General features: G+C 37.2%; 1 protein-coding gene across 6 annotated transcripts in view; it reads left to right on the top strand.

Moving 5' to 3' along the window:
• GHR (growth hormone receptor) overlaps positions 1-19,388 on the top strand; it is a 265,472-nt gene that overhangs the window by 105,710 nt on the left and 140,374 nt on the right. For all 6 annotated transcript variants that reach the window (XM_074207497.1, XM_074207500.1, XM_074207501.1 and 3 more), the window contains one exon: positions 6,365-6,445. In XM_074207497.1, coding sequence (XP_074063598.1) covers positions 6,365-6,445 — 81 coding nt within the window. The remainder of the gene's footprint in view (positions 1-6,364; positions 6,446-19,388) is intronic.

Genomic DNA, 19,388 nt, shown 5'->3' with positions numbered 1-19,388 from the left:
AAATGGTTTCTCCTACCTCCAGAGAAAGAACTGATAGTATCTGAATGTAAATAAAAACATACTTTTTTCACTTTTATTTTTTTCATGATTTTTTTCATAGTTGGTCTGCATCTTCTTTCACAACATGACCAATATGGAAATGTTTTACATGATTACTCATATATAAACTATATCAAATTGCTTAACTGTCTTTTTTTTTAAGGTTTTTGCAAGGCAATGGGGTTATGTGGCTTGCCCAAGGCCACACAGCTAGGTAATTATCAAGTGTCTGAGACTGGATTTGAACCCAGATACTCCTGACTCTTGGGCCGGTGCTTTATCCACTATGCCACCTAGCTGCCCCTTGCTTAACTGTCTTGGGAGAAAGAGAGGAAAAAAATTAGAACTAAAAAGTTTTTTAAAAGTGAATGTTAGGGGCAGCTAGGTGGCGCAGTGGTTAAAGCACCAGCCCAAGAGTCAGGAGTACCTGGGTTCAAATCCGATCTCAGACACTTGATAATTACCTAGCTGTGTGGCCTTGGGCAAGCCACTTAACCCCTTTTGCCTTGCAAAAACCTGAAAGAAAGAAAGAAAGAAAGAAAGAAAGAAAGAAAGAAAGAAAGAAAGAAAGAAAGAAAGAAAGAAAGAAAGAAATGTTAAAAATTGTCTTTACATATAATTGGAAAAAAATAGAGTGGCTAGGTGGCGTAATGGATAGAGCACCGGCCCAAGAGTCAGGAGTACCTGAGTTCAAATCCGGTCTCAGACACTTAATAATTACCTAGCTGTGTGGCCTTGGGCAAGCCACTTAACCCCATTTGCCTTGCAAAAAAAAAAAAACTTAAAAAAAAAAAGAAAAAATACTATTCAAAACCACAGATAGTAAAATCAGCACCAGATTTTAATCTAAGATCTTTGACTCTAGATCTATTCCTCAATCCACTATACCATACTGGCCTTCCTAGCTCTATAGTATCATGATTCTTCTGCCCCTAAAATCTGATAGAAAACTATTAAGCTGAGCCTAGTATTCACCCCAGTCTCTTGTTCAAATGTCAGCAGAGTATCCAATCTATGAACTCTGTACCTGATACCTCATTTGTATTGAAGGTTTCTTCTGTCATTCTGACCACTATTGCTCAAAAACAAAAGTATTGTGATTTTCTACATTGCTGAAAGTAGAATATTCACTGGAACTCATATTTAAGGCACTTATGCTATAAATGCATTAATATTACTATATCTACATTTTCTATTCTTTTTAGCATGTGCATAACTGTGGCATTTTTATTTTAATACTATTTTTTTTAAAAAAAACATTTTATTTTTTTGGGTTACTTTTTCATTATTTCTTTTCCTGCCACCCAGAGGAAGAACTCATTGAATGTTATTGTTATTTAGTCATTCAGTCATGTCCAATTCTTTGTGACTCCATAGACCATACTGTTCATGGGGTTATCTTGACAAAGGTACTGGAGTGGTTTGTAATTTCCTACTCCAGTGACATTGAATTGCTTATATATAAAATAGCCATAAAATTTTACTTCTTAATTAATGAGAAAGAAAGAAATTGCCATTTAAAAAAAATGTATAGGGGTGGCTAGGTGACACAGTGGATAAAGCACCAGCCCTGGAGTCAGGAGTACCTGGGTTCAAATCCGGTCTCAGACACTTAATAATTACCTAGCTATGTGGCCTTGGGCAAGCCACTTAACCCCATTTGCCTTGCAAAAAAAAATGTATAGATCTGACCAGCTTTCAAGTTGACACTACAGTAATTTGAGAGAAGCAAATAAAATAGAAATATTTGCTCCTCAAGTTTCAGTATCACCAATTTTCAAATTCCCTTCAGGATTAGTTTTTTCCTTGCATAACTCTGAATTCTTAGAAAAACTTGACCAGGAAATCAACTGGTTTTTACTGTTGCAATATTTTATTAGCAATCAACATCATGTAAAAGTACACATTTATTTTTTTCTATTTACCTGAGGTCTTGGTTTTGCAAGATAGCACAGTTCTGTTGGGTAGCAGTGATAATTGAAGTAGTGATGTATGTGTGTTTGTGTTTTAGTCAATTTTTGGTTATTTGGTTATTTAGATTTCATTTTTTGTTTGTTTGATTTTTTCACTTTCACTTTCACTTTCAATTTTCTACATGTCATGCCATCACTTTAAATATAATACATAATACATAAATATAATACATAAATACATAATACATAAAAACAGCATTTTATTACTTGTGGAAAACAATCCAGATTTTCCTTCACAGATCTAAATTTCTATTAATAGTACCATTATTAGTCAAGTCATCCATAATCAATACTTCTATTGATTCCTCTTTTTTCTTCATCCCTTAGATCCTTGCCTTTGTGCCGTTCTCTGTACATAGAAACCTTCTCTGAATCATTAATTCAAATCTTATTTCTTCTTCTTCTTTCAGCATAAGTTTTATCTCCTCTATGAAATCATCTCATCCTAAATTTATCTCAGTTTTCTGTCCTCCAAATAGCACTGATATTCTGTATAACTCATTTAGTCATTTTATCATATACAATATTACTTGGTGCTGTTTCTTGCTTCACCATGAAACTTTTTCATCTTTCCAACTGGATGGGAAATTTCTGCCAGCCAGGGACAAATGTCTTATCTCTCCTCTATTTCCATGTTTGAATTAGAGAAGAGTGTTAGCACCTAACAAGTATTCAATAAATAGATGTTGAATTAAGTTGAATTAGATGAATCCAGAGGATGTCTTTTTTTTTTGTTTGACTGATTATGCAAAGTACATAAGCTTGTCATTTAAATTTATTGTGTCCAAGCTTTGTTTATGTGCCGTTAGATGGTTGAGGGCTAGAAGCTGACTATAGGCACAGTTTTGTGATCTGTAGGCCTCTTCTGTTGTGCAGTCTGTAGTACAAAGGCCCATGCCAACGGGATACATTGGTGTCCATCCAGCCTTCAGTAGAGGAAGGGTGAGGAGACAAAATGCCTTGGGCAAAGAGGGTGGAATTAGTGTGTATTTCATTATGCAAGAATAGAAGCATGACTTTTTTTGCTATTTCAAATCTTGCCATGAGGTTATTGCCGAAGAATGCATAAATATCGAAGGAGAATTAAAGAGGGCTTTTCCCTAGGAAAATATTGCTAGCTTTAAGAGCCCAGTAAAGTAAGGAACGATTTAGTAGATTCCTCTTAAATATCTTCTTTCACTTCTTTTATTAGCCACGTGCCTGGTCCTTTAGAAAAGTGCTTTGGAAATACTCCAATACTTTGAGGTTAATGGGACTGTGTAGATTGAGAGAGGAAGTTTGGAAGAAAAGGAAAGTCATGAGATGATAGTGATTTCTCTTGCTCAGATTTGGGGGTTTTAGTATTATGGACTGAATTAAAGTACTAAACCCTTGGAAAAATGCAGACCCCTGTATATTCATGCCCAGCTATCTCCAGGAGACAATTTCAGCCAGAACCTGTTCTGCCCATCCTCCCCCTCCATGAGGTTCTTTCACACACCCAGCTCATCAAGCCTGGTCAAGAGAGCACAAAGTCAACACAACTGAATGTCCAATGACCCAGGCCTTGTGACCAAGTTAGAGAGACAGTTCTCCCCAGAGTTCAGTGGAGGAGTGCAAAGGGGATTTCTTTCATACCCTTTCACATTATTTCAGCACTAGGAAGAATGTAGTGAGTGACTCTGGACAACAAGCTCTCTCTTTATATTCCTTGACTCCCCTCTAATGAAGCAATTAGCCCTGACTAAATCTCACCACATTCCCTGTTCTCCCCATATCCCTCCCCCAATTAGGACTCTGCTCCTAAGTAATCCTCCCAGGGACAGCTGTCAATGCATATCAACTCTCCTTTATGAGGAGAGGAATACACATTTTAACCCTCTTTTTCTACCATTAGATAAGTGCCCAGACACAAATCTCTTGTTAATTTTTCCTCTATAAATGCTGGTCTTTTAAAATAGATGATTCACTTGACTCTAATTAATATATACATGTGTATATATATATATACATATATATGTATATATATGTGTGTGTATGTGTATATACATACAAATATGTATATAGGTATTATATATGTATCCATAAATATATAAGCCACACATGTGTGTGTGTGTATTAGCACTTGACACACTGTCCCAGAATTAAAGGATGTGTTTTTGGAAAGTGGCTTTCCAATAGCACAAGATAATGAAAGAGGGAATGAGGAACTTCCATCTATCCTCAACAAAATTCCCTCCATTTGATCTCAGTGATACAATTGAATCGAGTTACTTCTAAAATAGAGGTAGGTTGTTGTGAGAAAAACCATCTTATCAATTTTGTAGGTCAATGCTTAGTAAGGACAATGGTCTGGAAATCTAGTGTCCATTGTCAAAATTTGCAATAAAGTATCAGTGTCTTTGTGGGTTTCTCTTCTAGGAATAGGCAGGATGATAGTATAGGAATTGTTTGGAGGTTTTGGAAAATGATGCTCCAATAGGTTGTCCTTGAGGGCAGGTTCCATAATTTCTTTTTCTCTGTATCCCCAATGCACAACACAGTGACTAAATCATAATAATGCTTGATAAAGGCATATTAACCATTTGACTGTTGAAATAAAGTCTAGATTTCATAACTCCTTCTCCATTGTTTCTTCCCCTCTCCTAAACCTACTAGAAGGAAATAAAATCAATAACCAACAGAAAAGTGCTTTCAATCTATTATTTCTCCAGTGCTATAAATGCCAAAATGCTTATATTTCTTTTGGAAACCTTCAGTCTAAAGCCTGTTAAATTTATGAAGAAAGAGAAGGATATCTGAAAGATCAAAGAGGCAAATTATAGGCAGCTGATACAAAGTTCATCCTCCTATCTGCCAAGCTTTAAGGCAAAAAAAAAGCATGAATTTAGCATGTTTCTACCAATACCCAATTACACCTACCCCCTCACATACAAACAGCACATACATAATGGTTTACTCTTGTCTGGTGGAAAGAGTGTTTATCTGTCTGTAAGAATGACAAACTCAGTCCTTAATGTAAGTTTACTGGATCCAAACATATCTGAAGTAAAGAAAAAAATATGGAATTTGGCATCTACAAATGAGTGCCTGAAAATTGAAGCATTTGAAGTCATTCCAAGTGTCAGAGTCAACAATAACTACCAAAGATCCATACCTGTATATCTTAACTAAAGACAATAACAAAATATTACTCACTGATTCAGACTAATTTGGTAAGGCTAGAGAAATGCAATTTTATTAGTTTTAAGGTCATACTGTCAGCCAAAGGGAGATAAATAAATGTTCCCTGTTAGAGATCCTATTAGACAACTGCTTCAATGATGAGATAGAATTTTTAATCAATATAATTATATGTCTTTGGGTGATATAAATGTGCTTTAAAATCACTTATTTATACTAATTGCAAAGTGAGAAGACAGATATTTCACAGGGTAGCATGTCTCATAAATAAAACCAAATAGATCTCTTTAAGGATGTGTTCCCAATCTCCCTGGTTTCTTCCTATTTATTTTTTTTTAGAAAGACACAGGTTACCTGAGGGAAACTAGACCTACCTCTCACCCCTCTACTCCTACAGAGTTCTAATGAAGTGGAAGACCCAAGATGTTACTGAACTTGGGATTCTAGTACTATAGAGCCAAAGATTGGCATGAGATCAAGATCAATGAGGTGTTCAGCATTCCTGGGTTTCTCAGAGACCACATTCCCTAAAAACCTCATAAACCAAAAATCTACCACAGGCCCAATATGTTGACTCCAGGCCACCTAGGAAGCCCAAGTGTTTTGTTTGCTGAATTCTCCTCCCTCTCCACTCCCAGCTGTTTTTCTTCTCCACCTTTTACAAAATTTCATTTAGTTGGCTTTTTACCCCCATTTTTCTATCACTTGAATCTTTCAGTTCTTTCAAAAACAGAAGGGAAAGGTTTCAGCAGCTTCCCCAATAGGTTATTTTTTTTTTCCTTTTATAGCATGTCCAGTGCAAGGCAGCCTACTTGGAGATAATTGCAGACATGTTGCTCTATTTCCAGATCTAATTAAAGTAAACTACATTTGTCTTATTGTTGTGCGGTGTGTGGGGGTAACTTGTGAGGTGATTCTGTGGCCATCAGCCAGGATTTGAAAATCTTTGGTGTCCATGTTATTTCCTGAGTCAAGTTCCCAGGGAGGCAGAACCTAATATAATCTTACTGCTGGCCCTCAAACAGTTCTTTACAGCATAACACTCAGAAAACAAAAGTTATCATACTGTTTTCCTTTCATAAACTAAAATGGGTACTCTTCATGAATTGACCAATTTGTTAAATAGCACTCAGAAATAATTATTCCATTTTTGACTGTCTGAATTTATTTTGTCCTCTTTGCTATTACAGGACCTACAGGTATGGATCTTTGGCAGCTGCTACTTACTTTGGCCCTGGCAAGTTCAAATGATGCTTTTTCTCAAAGCGAGGGTGAGTTTTGGTTTGGTTTTTTGTTTTTGTTTTTTTCCCTTGAAAAGTTTTTAAATAAAGCTGACCTTTGGGTTAGGCAGAAGTTCTTTGGATGAAGGAATTCAGACATTCCATTGTTTGTTTTGTTTTGTTTTGTTTCACTGAATTCAAAGAGAAAATATGTCTTGTTTCTAGATTCTTGAGACACTAGGAAGTTTTTTGTTGCTAATTCGAGTGAATTACAGTAGTTAGCTTTGACATTTTGTATTTGCATGTCAGAAATAAAACTTGCAGGTACACTAATGCTGGACCCTTAGTTTAGGACAGGTAAGTCCCTATTACCAAAGATTGTAGAGCTTCCCCAATTCATCTGTGACTAAGTGCAGACTCAGGGTATTTGTTAATATTCCATGCAGAGTAAAGCTTTGGTTCAATTTTTCATTTCACATTAGGCAAAAATCAATTTTGTCCAATTCTTAAAGAGCAAGCATCAAAGTAGTAATCAATGGATCGACAAATTCTGACTTGGTTTCCTTCTGGGAGCTGATCAGGAAAATCCTCAAATTTTCTTAACATCTCTTTACCACACAGACTCCTCCCTTTTCATCTTCAAGTAACATTATCTCAATGTATGTTAAAGCCTGGGCTCACTAATGCACTGTGTAAGACAGAGGCTTAAGAGACCATGCAGAAGGTCTCTCTTCAAGCTCTTCTCCCAGGGAGATGAAAGACCCCATAAGGAGTCATCTTGCCTGCTTTATGTTTTACTTGTATGGCTTATAGAGAGAAGGAATAACTAGTTTTCCTTATGCTACAATGTAACTTCAGTTTGTTGTCTTAAAATGAAAAGCTTGTATTATACCCTGAGAAAACACTGGAAGAAATGATGACAGTTTCTTCAAATGAACCTTCTGGCCCCACCCCAAAGCCCATAGTAACAAGGAACTTACGGCAAACAGTATAGATGAGAGTAGAGAGAGTGTGATTTTATCTATAAAATAATTTTAAAATATTTATGAGAAGGCATTCAATTTGTTTGAAATACTTTGGGTCTTGCTGGTGTTATTTTTAAAAATGTGAATAGATATCAGCAGTATGCAAGTGAGACATGTAGGGAACTGCAGACTTCATTTCAGCAGCTTTTCCCATGCCTGGTTTTAGGCTCTGGTCCTGAGCCAAAGAATGACAGCTAAGATCCATGCCTGTAAAGAGCTAATGAGGGGAGCTTAATTTTTACTTTCCTCACTAATATGATTTTCACTTTCTCAGCCCTAGGTGGGCAAGGCTGGAAGAATTTTTTAGTTATAAGACTTGGAAATGTGAAGTAAAAACTAAGGGGGAGGGAGAAAAGAAAAAAACGAGAAAGAAAAAGTAAAAGTGGGAAGAAAAAAATGGCTTAGCCAAGGCTGAAAAGTAAAAGTTATTTCAATCCTAGGGAATGTACAAAAGTGTCCTAACATGAGATGCTCTAATGCTTTGGCAAAGTTTGAATCTTTACCAGACTAATTCAGGAAGAAAAATAAACTTTAGTGGTTGGCCTTCCTACCAGGTTGTTGTTTATGTGAGGAAATGGAAGGTTTTGCTAATGTTGATTAAACCCAAGGTAACTGACCTACCAGAGATATCCTGGCCTGTTGCAAAATGGTCCTGATTCCATTTCTGCCGCCTATATTGGTTGAATAACCATCATTTCTTTTATATTTGTTACTACTCTGCAATATGACTTAAAAATGGCTTTGGGTTTATTAATGATGGGGTATGACTGTTGACATAAGCAGGTTTTTGCCAAGACTCTGGCTACTTATCTAGCAAATCCAGCCAGAGGGAGCACATGGTAGAGGCTGAGCTCAAATGACATTCACGGGCCATGTGTTTTCTTTTACTGCCAGATCTGATCTATTGCCAAATTCATTTTATTTTTATTTTGTCTCCCATTGTATAGTGCATGCATAAAATGAAGGTGGGAAACAAAAGTTTACTCTGGATTAACATTCGGTGTACTTGAAATCAATTCAGAACAGAAAATTGCTAAATTTTTATCTTTGAGAATTGTTGAAAGATTTGTGAATGAAATCACCAGGGAAAAAAATCTCCTAAATAGCAATGTGGTAAAGCAGACATGATTTCTACAGTCTATTAGAAATAAATAAGGTTCTAGAATAATCTGACGTAGTGTTCCTGGGAACATCTGCATCTAAAGTATTAAACAACTGAGAACATTTTTCTTCTTAGGATAGATGATGAGAAATATATTACCCCTCAGAGACCATTTTCATTAAGCCTTATTTCCCCTTTAGAAATTAAATGGACAGTAAACACTAAGGAATGTCTTCATTGCACTGGATAAAGTTCAGCAATAGACTGAGCACTGTCAGTCACCTGAAAAATCTTTCCATCTGCTTCTGACAGCAAGGACAAATAATTCCAGGGATGCTTCATTTTTAGAGTGCCGGAAAATACTAAACAGTCTCAGATGGTTATACTAAATTGCTATTAATGGAGTTGCTTAATGAGAAATACATTTTAACACATACTGTCTATAAAAATGCTGCCAGGGATTATAAATCTGTCTGTTTTATGGCAATCAGTCATCTAGTATTTTCTGTCCACCTACAACTTTCCAAGCAGTTTAAGACCCTTGTCAGGGTATACGGAAACTATGGAAGTCTAAGATCCAGACCCTACCCTTAAGGAACCACAAATCTAGTGTAGGGTTCAAAGACCTATACACATTAATCTTTTAGAGTATAAGCTAGTCTAAAATTACTTATTAAATGATATGAGGGCTATTTTTCAAAAGGGCATCAACAAGAAAACAACATGGGTTTGTGGGTGATTTTCTTAACAAATTCATCCTATCCAAATCTAGAGAAAGAACTGATAAATAGAAGTGTGTATAAAATTATTTTACATATATATATATTCATAGTTGTGTTTAATGGTAGCCATCTGAGGGGCAAGGGTGGAGGGGAAGAGAGTTGGAAAAAGACAAAAAAGAAATTTATGTGATAACATTATTATTGCAAATTGTATATAAGAGAGTTGTAGTTTCATGTAAAATCGTCTTTTTAGCCTATGCTATGGAAATGTTTGATTCCATATACAAATAAAATACATATAAATTTAGAAAAATTCATTCAATAAAATTTTAACCCCATATTTTAACTCGTTGATTGTTTGATTGACCTATAGGTGCTTTGGGGAGAGAAAGGTAGAAAGGGTATAATTTCTATTCTCAAGAAGATTATAATTTTCTGAGAAATGTGGTTTATCTCAAATATCTACTTTCATGCCATATGAGGTTGATGGAACTGAGGATGTGTTTTAAGCATGGAGAAGAGAAAACTTAAAGGGGATCTTATAGTTATCTTTTTGTCTTTGAAGGATTATCATGCTGATGTGGAGAAGAAAAATCAGACATTTTGTTTGGCCTCAAAAGGCAGGGGATAGAGTACCAGCACTGGAGCCAGGAAGATCTACACTGAAATCTGGTCTCAGACACTTACTAGTTGTAGGACCCTGGACAAGTCACATAACCCAGATTCTTAAAAAAATAAATAAATTTAAAAAATAGACAGAGTCCAGGATAATCGGTGAAAGCCAAAAAGAGGAAAATTTAGACTTAATGTCGGGGAAAACTTCATGACATTTAGAGCAGTCCATCAGTGGAATATTCAGTCTTCAAAGACCTCATTAGAAGTCTTCATGCAGTGTTGGTTATAATGTTGTAATGGCATTTCTTTTCAAGGATGAACAGGACAAGATGGTGCTTTAAGTCGAACTCCTACTATCTTAAAATTATGTGGCAGATTCAGCTTGGTATCATCTTGAATAAATAAAGGCATGAATATTGCTAAGTACTGGAAAGAGTACCAAGTCCTGGGAATACAAATCAAAAAAAGAAGTTAGTACCTAGCATCAAAGAGTTCATATTTAAATTGGGGGGGGTCGGGGGGGGTGAGACTTGTTCAGGGCAGAGCAGCTGGAAAGACCTGGAGGTCACATGGGTATGGTGGCAGGACATATCACAAGACCCAAAAATCCTTAGGGTACATTTTTGTCCACATCCTTGTACTTCTCTCTCCAATAGTCCTCGTCAGACAAGGCAGCTGGTACTTTCATAACTAACCACCAGAGAAATACATACAAGAAAATACTCTGGACACATTCATTTAGGCAGGAGACTTGATAATGAAACACAGAAGCTTCAACAGATGGAAAAGATTCCAGGTCTCCAAGACAACTCTGATTGCGTCAGCTCTCTTGCTGATGAGGAGATCCCTTCTACCTCTTACCCTTTCCATCCCACTGCCGTAGACCCTGCCGTAGCTGCAGTGAGAAGAGCCAGTTTAGGTAATGTAAGCCATCTAACTTCCTAAAATAGCCTTTAATTACTACCTTTTAGGAAAGGATCCATAACTGATCCTTCCTATGGCAGCCCTCTTTATTGCTCACATCCTACTTTGGGGATTCCATATCTACAGTTTCCCAAACCTGCCATGGACCATATAAAGTTAAGACTAGGAAGTAGGTCAGAACCAGGTTATGGAGAATTTTGTACTGAGAAAAGCATCATGGAAGAGGAAAGGTTTGTCCTTGAAGAACACTAGGCCTTAGATAGGCAGAGAGGAGAGAGGGGTCCCCTACATTTACTGTATTTTGAGCATGTAAGATAAAAGAGCCCTTCTCAGAGGCAAGTCATTTACAAAAGAACCAAATCTTCATGGGCTCCTCATCTTTTTCTTTAATGAGAATAGCTTAAGCACAGGAACCTCTTGGAAACAATGTTTTAACCTGAATGATTGGTCCTACTGAGAGTGTGATTACTGAGGCCCCAACAAGTTGTAAAAAATAATTGACATATGACTCTTTAAAGTTTACAATGTACTTCAGATATATTTCTTACTTGAATCTCACAGCACCCTATAAGGTAAGGACTGTTATCCTCATTTTATAGATGAGGAAACTGAGGCTCAGGAGGTTTAAGCAATTTGCCCATGTATTGGGTATCAGAGGTTGCTGAATTTTAACCCAGATGTTCCTGGCTTCAGCCCTTTACTTTACCATGCTGTCTTCTGAATTAAGAAATGTAGATTGTTAATGATACCAAAGTATACATCCTAAAATAAAAATTGTAAACTCCATCCAAGGCACCACTCTAGATGAGGATATGACTCCCTTCTTGCAATTTAGTGAGGATCTGAAGAAATAGCTATAAACTCAATGAATTTGGGGGGGGGTTTAATTGTTTTGATACATCCCACCATCACAGTTGAAATTCTCTACACCTTGAGAATGTGGCAAGATACATCATCATGTGCTTCAGATCAGCTCTAGGAGCAAGTCCCAGAGTAGTAAATGAGACAGCCTCATGAGAAGATGGCACCCAGAAGATACACACCTGCCACCCTTGTAGGGATAAGGATTTAAGAGGTGCTGTCATCAATACTGACTCCTGGAAGAGGATGAGAAATATAAGGACAGCAAATGACTGTGCCTGCCTGGCCCTCAGCTCACTACCAGCCTGTCAATTGATCCTGACTAGAGTTCTTGTCCATCAGCTGCTAAGCAGGATGGACAGGCAATCACGTAAGCTCTGGAGGATAGACTTTTCATCCCCCTTCCCATCCATTCTCCTATCCCAGTTTTTTTTTTTAATCTCATGTTTATCACAGTATCTTGCACATGGTAGGCACTCAATATATGTTTGCTGAAATGTAGACCTGGAATTACCACTTGACTTTATACAAAAATAGGGTACAACAGACATGGTTTTTATAGTATGTTAGAAATAAAAGGAAAAAGAGAATGAGGAAGAGGAATAGATTTACTACTACAAGTTCTCAAGGAATCCTGGAGTAGTTAGAGGGCTTGCCTCCCATGTCAGAGTCAGGGCCGCATTGTCCCACATTGACCGTAATTCTGAATGCCAGCCTCTCTCCTAGGAAATGTGCTAAAACCATACCTTGCAAATGTTGTTTGTTGTTGAGTTGTGTCAATTGTGTCTGACTCTTGATGTCTGTCTGACCTCTTTGGGGTTTTCTTGGCAAAGATACAGGAGTGATTTGCCATTTCATTCTCCAGCTCATTTTACAGATGAGAAAACTGAGGTAAACAGGGTTCAGTGACTTGCCCATGGTCCGCCAACAATTTAAGTGTTTGAGGCTAGAACTGAACTGAAGAGTCTTCCTGAATCAGAGCCCAGTACTCCAATACTATACCACCTAGCCATCTATAACTGGGGGAGTGGTTCCCAATCTGAATTATTAAAGAGAATTATTTCACTGGTAGCTCCCCACACCAGTAAAATCAAAGGTCTTCATTGTTTAAAAAAAAAAACACATATTCAAATAGGGCTTTCTAATCACTGAGTACTTTCACTTACACATTTTTTTAAATCCTCCATAACCATCCAGGGAAGAAGGTGGGTGGTGCTGCTAGTATTCCTTCAGTTTACAGAGGAAGAAGTTTGTTCTAGAGAGAGTAAGAGATTTGCCTTAGGTCAGTAGTGTCTAACTCCAAAAGAAATGAGACCAGTAATCCACTTGTAGCAATCCCTATATGTGGCATATCGCTTTGGTTTTAAACTAGAATGTTGTTTGTTTTATAGCATTTTTATTTATTTTATTAAACTTTCTCACTTACATTTTAATCTGGTTTGGAATTCTCAGGTGTATTGCCCATAGGCCTAATGTTTAACATCTCTGCTTTAGGTCACCTATATGGGGGACAGTGTTGTTTCTAAATCAGATTGGGCAGTACCCAGAAATGGCAGGTAAAGAAAGGCATTTTAATAGTGTTCTTTTTCTATTTCATGTAAAGAAAATTTTTAACATTCATTTTTTACAAAATTTTTTGAGTCCCAAATTTTTCTCCTTCCTTCTGTTTTCCTAAATTGGTATACGATTTCACATAGGTTATATATGTGCACTCATGTAAAGCATTATTTCCATGTTAGTCATATTGTGAAAGAGGAAATGATCAAAGTGGGGGGGAGAAAGTGAAAAAATACTATATTTCGATCTGAATTTAGAGTCCATCAAGTTCTTTCTCTGAATATGAATAGCATTTTTCCAACATGAGTCTTTTTTACTTGTCTGGGATCATTATATTGCTTAGAAGAGTTGAGTCATTCATAGTTGCTTTTATTGTGTACGATATTCTTCTAGTTCTACTCAAAGAAAAACATTTTTGATGTAGTAGGACTATATTAATACACAGGGTGCTCATTTCTAAAATCCTGTGTTTCTTGACCAATTTTATCTTCACCCACAGCAAGCCATTCTCAATATTGCATGGTGAGGCCCAGCAGATTCATGAAGGATGCAAGACTTGAATACTGTCAGCTTACCAACATTAGGGTGGGGTTTGTGTAGCACAGTTCTGACAGTAAGACTGATGACAACAACCATAGTTTTTATTTTTATGCCTTTCATCTGCTTCCTCCCTACCCAATATCCAGGCCTACTTGCCCCTCACTCTAAACCAAGCAAAAAACTTGTCCTGGCAGTAGCTTGGCAACAATGATGACTGGTCGGGGGTTAAATAGGGCTCACATTTCTACTTCCTTTGAAAGCCAAACTTTCAAACTCTACAATGGGGTCTTTTGGTGCTGCCACAGATTTTTCCAGCATAGACCAACCCTGACTCTGTGGCATTTTAAAAAAGGATCTTTAAAAAAAGTGATACAATTAATAGAATGAGCATGGAGCTTGAATTGAAAAGATATGTCCCAACTCTACCAATTACTAGCTGTATGAACTTAGACAAGTCAATTAACTTCTCAGAACCTGTTTGTTGTCTTTAAAATGGACATGGTTATACATACACTAGGATTTGGGATGATGGAGAGAGAGGTGGGAGAACAAATGTGATAATGTATGTCTGAGCACTTGGTAGCTTTAAAGTATTCCATAAATGTTAGCTATTATTTACTCTCGAGGAGAACTTCATAAGCATTAAAATTCTGGGAAAGTTCAATTACAAGATATATCATCCTTGTTTACAATTTTCAAATATACATTGGAAAGAGAAACTCTTGGCAAAATGGTAAATTATGGGAACAACTTTGGGGAAGGAGCATTGAATATGGAGTCAACTAAACCTAGTTCAGTTTCTAGTTTTTCTGATTTTTAGCCCATGTGGTATTTGTCAAGTGTATTTCTCTATATAGATGTTACTAGTTGCTCCTCTTTGTCTCTAATACTTCATGTCACATCTTTATGTCCCCTTCTCCTATCTCAATGATGACATAAATGGAAAGACCCTATCCATGTAAACTTGCTGGGCAAGTTTTGGTCTTTTTAACAAGACTCATGTCAAAACACAAAAACACAGCTGCCAGCAATGTCACCTTGCTGTTCAAAGGACACTGATCGATGACTTCCTTACTCGTCATCAGCTCATCATGAAGTGGAATATTTACACACCTTGAAATCTGTTGCAATTCATCCTTCAAAGATTAGTTCTCCTTTAAGCCATAGTCATTGCATAACCCTGCCAAAATGTCAAAATACCATGAAACACACACTGTCAACCTGAACTGCAAACCTGGATGAGAGGGGAGGAAGGGAAGGTTCTTCTGTTATACATTTTCAGATCAGTAAAATAAATTTGTGGCTTATAGTTCCAGAATTGTAGGAGAGGTTAAGTTTCTATGTCTCCTTTAAAAACTATGAATATGAAGTCACTTTACTGGACTATAATGTAGAATTAGATTATTGAATTATTTGAACTATACTTCAGATAGTGTGGATGTGGGCACCAGAACAAGAAGTAACATTTTGATGGATAATAATGTACCCAGAGGTAAAGAAATGATTCTTGGTGTTGGAATCAGGGTCTCTCTGGAAGTGAAAAAGGGTGGGGGTGGGAGGAAATATGAGAAAATATACAGGTGTGTGTGTTTTACAGATGTGTAGCTTCATTTACCCAAGGTTTTAAAGGGAATTTTAATGAAAACTTTGTTTCTAGGCCAGTCTGGTTTATGAGATATCTGCTTGTACAGTCAAATCTCAGTCATTATATATATTTAGTAAGAATGGAAGGCAAAGAAATAGGCAAAAGGACAGGGACGAGGACTGACTGTCCATGCCAAGTTTGAATTGCAGATAAAGCCTTGGATTCAATCAATTAGAATATCAATTAGAATTTATTATGTGCCTCCTGTGTGCTAGACAAAGACCTGGAGATTAAAAAAAAGTTTAAAATAACTAATTCCTACTTTCAAGAAGTTAACTTTAGGGGCGGCTAGGTGGCACAGTGGATAAAACACCAGCCCTGGAGTCAGGAGTACCTGAGTTCAAATCCGGCCTCAGACACTTAATAATTACCTAGTTGTGTGGCCTTGGGCAAGCCACTTAACCCCATTACCTTGAAAAAACTTTAAAAAAAAAGTTAACTTTGTAGTCCCTCTTTCCAGATGAAGAAACTGGTCAATTGACCAGAGAGCTCAAGTGACTCAACCAAAGTGACAGAACTAGTGACTGAGACAGCTTCGGAACTCAGTTCTTGATTTCAAGTCCAGTGTTCTGTCCAATTTGCAGTGTATTTTGGAGATCTCCTGGCTGTTTTTCATATGATCTGCTTTCCTCATAAATGCCTAACCTTTTGTCATTCTCATTGGTTATCCAGTACTGTTGGTGTTCTCACTGAGAGAAATCCAGTCAAGGAATTGTTAGCCATGAGAAGCCAGACATTTGCCCCAGTAGGAGATGAAGACTACCAAAGTTCACTTCATCCCCTTGCAGGGTCTAGGCTTAACATACAAAAGGTTGAGGCTCCAGGAGGGGAAATAGCACGAATGAGAACAAACTATGCTTGCTGGTTCTGAATTCCAGTAAAGCACCAAGTATACACGTGCCACATCTATGTCAGAGGTCCTGGTCTGGCTTGCTTTTAATGCTGAATGCCTTAGGAGAGTGGTCTGATTATCTATGACTCTGCCAGGCACTGCTTGCTTGGTGTCAACCTTGTCAGTCAGTAGAGTCTCCAGATATTTTCATTGAACTTTATGAGCACAGTTGACTAGTTTTCTCATATGGCAAGCATGCACAAGGTCATCGTGGCCCCACAGAGCATGGCTTTCCTGGAAAGCCTTCCTTTGGCAGTAGGAGGAAGTAGATGAATTCAACTTCCATCACCCTGTATTCAAACTGATGAGCACACAGCAAACATCATGGGTGTGACAGAGAAGTTTCTGCTGCCTCTTCTGTGGTCCAGCCCTTCTCTTCTTTGATTTAGTTGTTAATAACTTTCATTCTCTGATATTACAAGTCCAGTTTAAAGCATATATTTATATTTATGCCCCATTAAATATCATAACTGAGGTACGCAGGCAAATTTGTGTGAATTTTTTACACCTCTTTCCTTAAGTGGACACCAATCAGGGAAAGAGGAAAAAAAAATCAACAAATTAAGTTTAAACATTTATTTATTAACTTTCTATGTATCAGACACAAGGCTGAGAATCCAAAAAAAAAAAGGCAAAAATCAGTTACTGCCCTCAAGGAACTCATAGTCTAATGGAAGAGATAATATACAAACAACTATGTAGCAATGTGGTGGAACCATTATTCCAACCCAGATTCCCTGCCTTCAAATCCATTTCCCATTCCACTGTCCCACACTATATGCCAAAATACAGGGCTCTAGTTCATTGGGATCTTTCCACCATGCCCAAAACAGATGCACTGACATACAAGTAGAAGGGGAAAATGACTAGTTCTGGATTTCTGCCACTTCCCATTTGCTTTCATATTACATTTTGGAGTCAGGTAGGTGGCCCAGTGGAAAGAGCATCAGGTCTGGAATCCGAAAGACCTGAGTTCAGATTTGACCTAAAACACTTACTGGCTGTGTTTTCCTTAATCCACTGGAGAAGGAAAGGACAAAGTACTCCAGGATCTTTTCCAAGAAAAACCTATGGACACTATGAAGAGTCAGACACCATTGAATAACAATTTCATCTTATTTAAGTAGGGCACATCTTGTAGATGAAAACATCCCCTTATACTTCTGACCTGCCTTCACCTATATGATAGCTCTAGCACACAGAACAGAGAGTTGCCCTTGTAATCTTGTAGAAGGAAACCTTCTTTGTGGAAGAAGGATTTTATGAGATTTTTGAACAGAAGATTGACAAAAGAAATTTTAGGTCTATTTGATTCTTTTTATCTTACCTTAAATAAATTGCTTAATTTCATTTGATGAAGAATATCTATGCATGTCACAAACTGTAATTTTTTTGGGGGGGAGATATTGATATTTGAAAATTAATGAGCTTGAGGACTTCCCACCTAATAGTAACAAGTTACAAAGAGCTTTTCTGAAGATTTGTAAATATTATTCATCTCCCAAACTTAATTGCAGTTCTTTGCTGGCTTGCATTTCTCTGCTGTCTCCAAATCATTTACCCAGAAGGCCAGACAGTACTGGTTGATTGGCTGACTTTTACAACTAGTAAAGGGAGCAAACATAAAGATGCATAGAAACAGCAAGTCAAAACTTCTGTATGAACAGTGGTGGGATAGGGTCCAGTGGTCACTGCACTTCCAGCCTGGGTGAAATAAGGACACTAAGTAACAATAATTTGGGTTTTAAATGGACAGTCAGGAGACCCTAAGTACAAATCATAGATGGGTATGGTCTGAATTGGTGTAGAGGGAGCTCCTATACTGAGAGCTAACTCTCCACCCCACACTGTAGAAATTACAGATTGTTCACATTTCCCTGTTTGCATATTGTTAAACATGGTTATAAGTTGATCAGCAAAGACAGTCTCCTCACTATGGCCACCATTTTTCTTTTCAGTTTTCATTCCTCTCTGACCTAGGTCTCTAATGAAGTTAAATCTAACCACAGTGACCTACATGAACACACAATGCCATTTATCTTTGAAATCAACTCAAAGAATACATGGACAAAATAGCAGAAGTAGTCATATGATATATGATGGGATTTCTGTAACATCCTAGAGATGCTGAAAAATGTACCAATTGACCCAACAGGTTTTAATGACCCACAATTTGGGACATTTGTACAATGTATAAGAATATAATACTGAAAGTCCTAAGAATGCTCCTCAACGCAATGACATACAAGTCATAACTACCGAAATGAACTGATGGTATAGAACAGGTGTGTCCAACCTTCAGCCCAACCCCCACAGGCTTAAGTGGTCCTTGGAATCCATTCCAGGAGGGCCCTGTAGCTATAAATTTTTGTGTTCAGTCTATGGAATGGATTGCATGGTATTAATGAATGAATATTAAATTCTTTATGTGGTCTTTAAGGGGTTTTTGCTGGGCTATGCTACAAAGAAGAACAAAGGTTGGACACCCCTAGAAGAAATCTCTGACCTCTTGGTAGGGAAGTGTAGACTATAAGTGGAAAATAAGGCTTACATTTTCAGAAATGCCCAGTATATCAAATTATTTTGATTGATTATATTTGTATAAAGCAAGACTTTTGAGGGGAAAAATAGAAAGACATAGAGAATCACTGAGAACAGAAAAAGATAATTAGTAAAATACTTCAAATATAAAAAAAGAAATTTGTAAACAGAACTAAAGGATGCTAAGACATATATTAAAAGTTACATTTGGATATTTAGATTATCTTTCTAATGAAGAATTAGAGATTATTAATTTTTCAAAGTCCCTACATTTAGAATCAAATGATTCAAAGATCATGTAGTTCTTTAGTAATTGGTGCTTTTAGTTTCTTTTTAAAAAGGTCCCCTAGGGTGGCTAGATGGCGCAGTGGATAGAGCACTGGCCCTGGAGTCAGGAGGACCTGGGTTCAAATCCAGTCTCAAACACTTAATAATTACCTAGCTGTGTGGCCTTGGGCAAGCCACTTAACCCCATTTGCCTTGCCAAAAAAAAAAAAAAGGTCCCCTAATTGAGAACTTGTTCATGAGTCAAAAAGTTCTGTGGTAAGAATAGATACTGGTGCTTGCCCT

This window comes from Macrotis lagotis, chromosome X (genome assembly GCF_037893015.1).
Source record: "Macrotis lagotis isolate mMagLag1 chromosome X, bilby.v1.9.chrom.fasta, whole genome shotgun sequence".
NCBI classification, from domain to species: Eukaryota; Metazoa; Chordata; class Mammalia; order Peramelemorphia; family Peramelidae; genus Macrotis; species Macrotis lagotis.
Note: the sequence above shows the minus strand (reverse complement) of the source record. Positions and strands in the feature narration are given on the sequence as shown.